We start from the raw sequence: 7846 nt of genomic DNA on the forward strand, positions 1-7846 counted from the left end.
CATAAGGAGCTCGTGATGGGTAGGATTTTCTTACTATAGTATGAGCAACACGAAGAGGTCTTGCCCCCACCATGATTTCAGTGTGGTTCCCTATCAAGTTGCAGAAATAGGAAGGGAAAAGTGTAATAACCTCTCCTCAATTTTGTGACACTCTTTAGACCTTCACGATGGAACCCATGGGTACACGTTCTAAATCAATGCCTATTTCATGTACACATGCATGTGATAGAAGACTAAGGTGATTGTTTTATTGTATTAAAATTTATCAAAAATCAACTAAAATTTAAATCCAAAATTGAAACTCATGAAGTTGAAAATATAATAAAAGGGAAAATGTTTATTAATAAAATTAATATTCAATAAAAACACAAACACTTATAAGGACGAATGAAGTCGGGGGGAGCTATGTCTCCTTCGTTCACTCTCCTTTTGCCACATGCATACATGACCATAATGAACCATAAAAGTCTATAAAAAATAAAGAGACATTCATCTCACTTGAGATTTGACAAAAGATAAAAACCTCTCTTGAGGTTTTAAAGATACATACCTCTTTTACAGTTTATAAAAAAGATTCAAATTTTTCTTAATATTTTTTTAAAAAAATATAAGAAAATATTTATACTTTGACAAATTTTAAGAAAATTTTCTATATATATTTTTTAAAAATTTAAAATTCTTAAAAGCTCATAAAAACTTTAGACAAGTCTTTTGGCCTCCAAAATAACGCGACTCAGTATAATAGTTGGGTTTCAAAAACTTGCATCCATTCAGTTATTCATTCATTTATGAACATTTATTCACGACGTTGTTTTTGAGTAAGGCCTCGTTTGGAGGGTGACCAAATTGTAGTACGCCCCCTTAGGCCCCTTCGCCAGCAACGAGGAGTGAGTCCCCTTCTCCACCACCTTTCCCCCCCTCTCCAACACCGCTATCGTATCGCAATTCTGAATAGTACTCAACCTGTGCGCCACCACCACGCTTGTCCTCCCCACCATCACCCTCTCCAGCGCCTCCTGCACCACCTTCTCTGATCGCCCATCCAGTGCGCTCGTCGCCTCGTCCAGCAAAAGCACCGTCGGCTTCTTCACTATCGCCCGAGCTATCGCTATCCTCTGCTTTTGCCCCCCCGATAGCTGCAACCCCCTGTCCCCGCACCACGTGTCGTACCCCTTCTCTAGCCCCGCTATGAAATCGTGAGCGTTCGCCGCCCTCGCCGACTCCACGATCTCCGCCTCGTCCACCTTCTCCGACGCCCCGTACGCTATGTTCTCCCGTATGGTCCCGGCGAACAGCGTCGGCTCTTGGCTCACCAGCGCTATGTGTTTCCTCAGAGACCTCAAATGGTACGACCTCAAATCTCGACCGTCGATCTTGATCGATCCTCTAATCGGGTCGTAGAATCTCTCGATTAGACCGATGATAGTTGACTTCCCCGACCCGCTTTGACCCACCAACGCTGTTGATTTCCCGGCTTCGATTTTGATCGAGAACCCACTGAAAACGATGACGTCGGGCCTGGCCGGGTATGCGAAGTGCACATCGCGGATCTCCACCTGCCCCGTTATCTTCTCGGGTTTATAACCTTCCGGGTCGTCGGGTTCGATTTGGGTGTACCGGTCAAGAACTGCGAAAACCGACCCGACTGCGTCCGACCCCTTGGCAAGATCCGAAGTCATGCTTCCGGCCTCGGCTATGGCCCGGCCCGTGCTAACCAATATCATGAATGTCTGGAGGAGGGCTTTGGAGGTGATGTGGCCGTGGGCTATGAGTTTGCCGCCGTACCAGAAGTCGAGGGCCCAAGTGCAGAGCATGAGGCCCTGGGAGGCTCCGAGCCCGAACCCAGTGTACCAGGACTGTCGGGCGCCCTCCCGGCGCGGGCCTTCTTGGACTTGGGCCAGCATTTTGAGGATTCGGGATTGGGAGGAGAAGGCGGTGACGATGCGGAGGTTGGAGACGGCTTCGGCGGCGAGCTTGCTGCTTTCTTCTTGAGCCTTGATGGCCTTCTGGGACATGCTCTTCATGAGGACTCGCCGGGCGTAGAAGCAGATGATGATGAGGGGCTGCACTGCGATCATCACCAGCGCCAGTCTCCACGCGATCACCAGCCCCATCGTGCATGCTATGATCACCGCCGACGCGGTTTGGACCAGGAGCGCCGTTCGATCACCCACCAGTGATCTTACCTGCACAAAAATGTCACATGTGAAATTAAAGATCATGCATGATCGATTTCCCAATCGTTCTTTTTGTTTCTAGTTCTTGGAGCAAAATTAATTAAGATGCTTACAAGGTTCGCATCTTTGGCAAGTCGAGAGCAGATGGCGCCGCTGGAATTTTCATCCTGGTCGAACCACCCGACCTCGAAGGTGAGCATTTTGGAGAGCATCCGCTCTCTGATCCTCTTCGTCAGGTACTCTCCCATGGCGCCGAAGCTGTAATGCTGCCCTATGTTCACCAGGAGGGAGAAGATGGCCAACCCCAAAAAGCAAAACGAATAAATCATCGTCTGCTCCTTTATCTTCTGGTGTTCCACCAAGAAAAACACCGATATCATCGACCCCATCGTGAATGCGTAGATCGGCTGCACCGCCCCGAACAGCACCGCACACCAACACCCCACCGTCGCCAGCTTCCACTCCGGCAGGTTCAACAACAGCAGTCTCCAGAACGACGGCACCGGCAGCGGTTCCTCTGCGCGACCTTCGTCTGGGTACGAAGCTTGACTCGCCGCTGCGACAGAGTTTGCGGAGCTGGACCTGCTAGCCATCGAGATCCGGCGGCTGCTCTCGGAGCTCGCCGCCGAGTGCCGGCGGCTACTAGTGCTTCTGGCGAAGGAGGCGGCGGCGTGGGTAATGTCGTCGTCGTTGGAGGGAGAATTTTGTGGGGGTTCGTTTTGTTGGAGGCGGACGAGGGAGTTGTAGAGGCCGTCTGGGATCTGGGTCAACTCGTCGTGGGAGCCGATCTCGGCGACTCGGCCGTTCTGGACGACGGCGATGAGATGGGCGTTGCGGATGGTGGAGAGACGGTGGGCGACGACAATGGTGGTGCGGCCGACGGCGGCGGAGTCGAGGGCCTCCTGGACGATTCGCTCCGATTCCGAGTCCAAAGCGCTGGTCGCCTCGTCCAGCAAGAGTATTTTGGGGGCTTTAATCAGCGCGCGAGCGATTGCAATTCTCTGCTTCTGTCCTCCTGACATTTGAACGCCCCTCTCCCCAACCTAATTTTAATATTATTAAATTGCTCAATAATACAACATTTTTGTTGCCAAATTTTTTTATTTTTTGAATTTTATATAAAATACAATTTTATTTTAAAATTTTGACAAGGGGCAGACATTCGCCTTGCCACTACACACATAGTGCACATTATATTATATATATATATATGTATATTGATTAAATAAATGATATGATTCATGTGGTCAAAACTGGAGGTCAGTCTAGTAATTTTACATCGTAAACAGAAAGTACCTGGGTTTCATAACCCTGTGGCAACTGACAGATGAAGTTATGGGCGTTGGAGACTTTCGCCGCCGCAACCACCTCCTCTGTTCCGGCATCCTCTCTCCCGAAAAGTATGTTCTCTCTAATGGTGGTTGCGAAAAGCCCAGGTTCTTGGCTCACCAACCCCATCTGCGACCTCAGCCACTTTAACTGAACCTTCTCTATGTTCACGCCGTCCAGCAAGATCTCCCCGGCAAGTGGGTCGTAGAACCTCTGCAACAGCGCGATCGCCGTCGATTTCCCAGACCCACTTCCGCCTACCAGTGCCACCGTCTTCCCTGCCGGGATCTCTAAGCTGAAGCCATTGAAAATCATGGTTTCCGGCCTAGATGGGTACGCGAAGTGAACATTCTTGAACTGCACTTCCCCTGAAACGTCCGGTAAAATCTCGCCGCTGGTGTCGTCGGAATCGATCTCGGGTACTCTGTTTATCACCTCCATTATACGGTCTCCGGCGGAAGTGGCCTCCGAGAAGTACTTCAGATTGGATAGACCTTGACCCAGAGCCCTGTTCATTATCAATAAAAAAACACATGGAAGATTTGATTTTAATGATCTGCACACTCAGCTTAGATATGGCTCATTTTCCAATTAAATTTTTGTTCCAGTATAATAATCTGGTCAAATTTAGTAATTGAAAATTTTTAAATCATCACACCAGTGGCCATGATCTCAGTGCGACAGCAATTAAGACTGAAGAATGAAAGAAATTAAACAGAGTAACTAAAGGGAACGGAGAAAATTACAGTCCGCCGAGGGCATTGGCAGCGCCGACTGCAAAGATGGTTCCTCCTTGGGCGCCGTGGTACATCACCAATCTGCTGCCGTAGTAGCACAAGAACGACCAAATCGCAAAGGTGACCCCGTTGCTTCCAATGGCGAGGCCTTTGGCCAACCCCATCCTCAACCCTAGTTTTACAGAGCCTTTAAGGGATTCTGAAAACTCAGCTATGGTTTTGCTCTCGCGGACGAAAGAGTAAACGGTTCTGACGGAGAAGATCGCCTGCTCTGCAATCGAGCCGGCCTTATTGTACTCTTCCCTGATCTTCCTGGATAAATCCATTAATGTTCTTCCGTACATCAGGCCTGGGATTATCAATAGCACGACGAAAGGGAACCCCACTATAGCCAATCTCCATAGCATCAGAAATGAAACAACGTAGCTCCCGACGAAGGTGGCCGCGTTCATCAAGAAGTTTGGAACCTACACGGACAGTAAAACGAATCAATTAGACTTGGCAATTTGGTCTATACGCATGAGATTTTTCAAAACAAAAAATAAAAAGAAAAAGAAAAATCAAATGGCATTCAGAGTTCAATGTTGAAAGTTGAAACAGATCAACCTTCTCGCTGATACAGTCTTGGATTACAAGGCTGTCGTTGGAGACGCTTGTGATCACATCGGAAGTGCTTGAGACATGCAAATCGAAGTAGCCCACATCTTGCCTTAACACTGCTTTCAGGTACCTAGCTCTCATTCTCATGGCTTGTCTCTCCCCTGTTTTTGCCCAGCAGTATCCCTCTGGAATTTAAATACCCAAACATGTGGTGTGTGAGAGAGACATCAAAATCCTTCAATATCTGAAAAAATACGAATCAAATCGGAAAAGTTCGAAGCGAGACCCACCAAGGAAACAGACAAACCACGTCCCAAGAGCTACGTACAGTAGAATCACTGAATTCTGTTACCCCACATGAACAAACTCAGTCACGCATCAACTTTATCAGAGAGAGAGAGAGAGAGAGAGAGAGAGAGAGAGAGAGAGAGAGAGAGAGAGAGAGGACCTTGTTGATTTTATGTTCGAAGGTGTCGGCGATGGAGGCCCCGCCGCTGCCGCCGCCGCCGAAATTGTTCATTATTTTTCCGGTGAAGACCAACACCACTGGCATGGAGAACCCGTCCCCGACGGCCCCGAGGAAACCAAGAGCCATCAGCAGCAAATCGACGTCGTCGGCGTGCATGAAAATGGACCGAATCGACGACAACCCATTCCTATTGTCCTTGATCGAAGCGTTACGGCCCATAATTCGTATTCCGTAGCCCGACGGAGCAAATCAACGCCGGCGAGAGATTCGATGTCCGGCCTCTTCTTCAAGTTGGCCACTGGAAGGAAAACCAAGTACACGGTTCGGGGATAGCCTCTCGTATATATGCACAAGTTGGCGTCTGATAAGGTGCATCGCATGAGTTGGTGCACCCGTATGATCACAGTTGACTTTAATATTATCTGTGATATCGTCAGATGTGACGACGATGAGGGGCTGGGACCATCTCATATATACGTCTCTTATTACACACAATAAAGATGGGGGCGATGCCAGTGGGCCCCACCGACAACAATGCACATCAGTGACGACACTTGTTTATTACTGTTTTGCTTTCTTTCCCTCGGTTGATTGTTTGTATTTAATTGTAAATCTAGAGGGAAACTAATTAATGGATAGCTGTTTAATTAATAATTACTTTTTTTATTTAAACAAGTAGTTAGAATGGTTTTCAAGTTAATTACATAAATAGTATTTTTTTTGAAGTTGCTTGGAATTTTTACTTTACCATTTTTGCTAAACCATAATATGCACCAAAGATTTGGAATAAGTTTTACTTTTTATTATTATTTTATAAATTATCGAGATTAGAGAGACAGACTAATGAAAAGCAAAAAACAAAGTTGTCGCTATTAAGTCGAGATGAAATCTCCTGAAGCAATTAACATCCAAATTATTCTTCGCCATCGAAAAAAATAGTGAATAAATGTCAAATTAATAGGGATATGTCATTTCCAACTATACAAGGGACACCTATAGAGAAAGTAAGTACATTCTCACCCATTCTCTCTTATTGTTGCAATCTAAATCTCCTTCAATTCATAACTTAAACATTGAAGGGATTTCTCAGAGTACATTCTGACTCCTCCAAGCTATTCTTGTTTGGGTTCTTGTGCAAGTGGTTACAGTTGATGATTAATCCATGTGAATCATTTAATTTTTGGCAGCAATAGTTGGTGTTGTATGTAGAAAAATAGGAGGTTTTCCATGTTTGACCATGGTCATATCATACAACTCCAAATCAAAACTTGTTGTAGGAGACCAATTACCCCAATTCATTTTATTACACTTTGGTAGATAATTTATTACCATGTGTGTCTGTTGGCCTTATAAGGTTTAAAATCTTATTTTGATGATAACAAATCAGATGAACTTAACATATTTGGTTAAGTGATGATATTTTAGGACTCAAGTATGAGAATATAAGGTCAAGTGCTCACAAGGATCATTGAAATCTTATATTCTTAAGAAAAATGATTAAATGAAATTTAAAGAATATTAAGGCATGGATTCAAAAATGATCTAATAAAGCATGAAGATCATGAGAACATGAATATTAAAGAAAACTTGCTAAAAGCTTAAAATATATTGAAGCTTGAAGATAAGATGGAGTCAAAGAAAGATAAGCATGAAGACATGGAGTCAAAGAAAAACAAGCATGAAAACTTAAGTACTTAGAATGTCAAAGTCTTAAGAAATCTCTATGTAAGTACTGCAAACAATTTTAATATGGACGCATTGAAGCTTTTTATGAATAATCAAATACCTAGAGACCCATTCTTAAGACCTTGAAAAATAATTTTCAAAGTTACAAATTAAAAGGTCCAAAGAGCAAAAAGAGTTTTTGAAATAAAATCCTTAAAAAATAAAAATTTGAAATGTTCAAGTGCCTGATCAAAATACCTCAGGCGACTGACCTTTATATGTTTTTTAGGATGGACAAACAGAATGCTGCCAAACGCTTCACTTAGGCGCTTGACTGCGTAATCTGAGGTGCCTGACTGTGTTTTCCCAAGCAACTAACAGTGCACTGACTTTCAAATTTAAACTGATTTTAATTCGACAGGCGCCTCACCCTTTTTTGACAGGCAACTGACAATCGTATATTTTTAAAATATTCAATGTGGGAAAGTTTCTAAAAATAGTTTTTTGGGCTCCAAACTTCATGTAAACTTGGGAAATACTCCAAGTAAACTTGGGGAACAAGGAATATTCTTTTTAAACTCTATATATAGCCCCCAAGGCAAAAGCTTTAATTACCAAGAAATACTTTCAGCAATCAAATACTCTTAATTGCTCTCAACTCTCAAAGGCTCTCTTATTCACATCTTGGTGACATTCGCTACTGAGTATTGCTGAGATTTATTCATTGAAATTGAGCACAAAGTTTGAATCTTTCAATCAAAGAAAGAACAACCCGGTGATAAATTTACTTTGAACTTCAATTTCATTGCATATTGATTTTTTACTTTGATGTAATTAGTGATTTGAATTGTGCTAATCAACTCTATCTA

At 44.1% G+C, this 7846-nt stretch overlaps 1 protein-coding gene across 1 annotated transcript; it reads right to left on the minus strand.

Moving 5' to 3' along the window:
* Positions 1 to 709: 709 nt before the first annotated feature.
* On the minus strand, positions 710 to 5636 carry LOC131168541 (ABC transporter B family member 15-like). Its single transcript, XM_058128048.1, has 7 exons — positions 5292 to 5636; positions 5134 to 5188; positions 4850 to 5028; positions 4253 to 4710; positions 3474 to 4014; positions 2291 to 3220; positions 710 to 2186 (listed from the first exon to the last, which is right to left on the minus strand). The coding sequence occupies exons 1-7, from the start codon at positions 5529 to 5531 to the stop codon at positions 801 to 803; spliced, it is 3789 nt and encodes a 1262-aa protein (XP_057984031.1). The 5' UTR covers positions 5532 to 5636; the 3' UTR covers positions 710 to 800.
* Positions 5637 to 7846: the final 2210 nt, after the last annotated feature.

The sequence above is a fragment of the Malania oleifera genome, chromosome 11 (assembly GCF_029873635.1).
Source record: "Malania oleifera isolate guangnan ecotype guangnan chromosome 11, ASM2987363v1, whole genome shotgun sequence".
Classification (NCBI taxonomy): domain Eukaryota; kingdom Viridiplantae; phylum Streptophyta; class Magnoliopsida; order Santalales; family Ximeniaceae; genus Malania; species Malania oleifera.

What these genes read in the sequence shown, in the direction of transcription:
- LOC131168541 (XM_058128048.1), bottom strand. Translation starts at nt 5,531, where the DNA reads ATGGGCCGTAACGCTTCGATCAAGGACAATAGGAATGGGTTGTCGTCG. An exon ending in AAGACTGTATCAGCGAGAAG is followed by an intron (nt 4,711 to 4,849) that starts GTTGATCTGTTT and finishes CTGTCCGTGTAG; the next exon opens with GTTCCAAACTTCTTGATGAA. An exon ending in CACAGGGTTATGAAACCCAG is followed by an intron (nt 3,221 to 3,473) that starts GTACTTTCTGTT and finishes TATTAAAATTAG; the next exon opens with GTTGGGGAGAGGGGCGTTCA.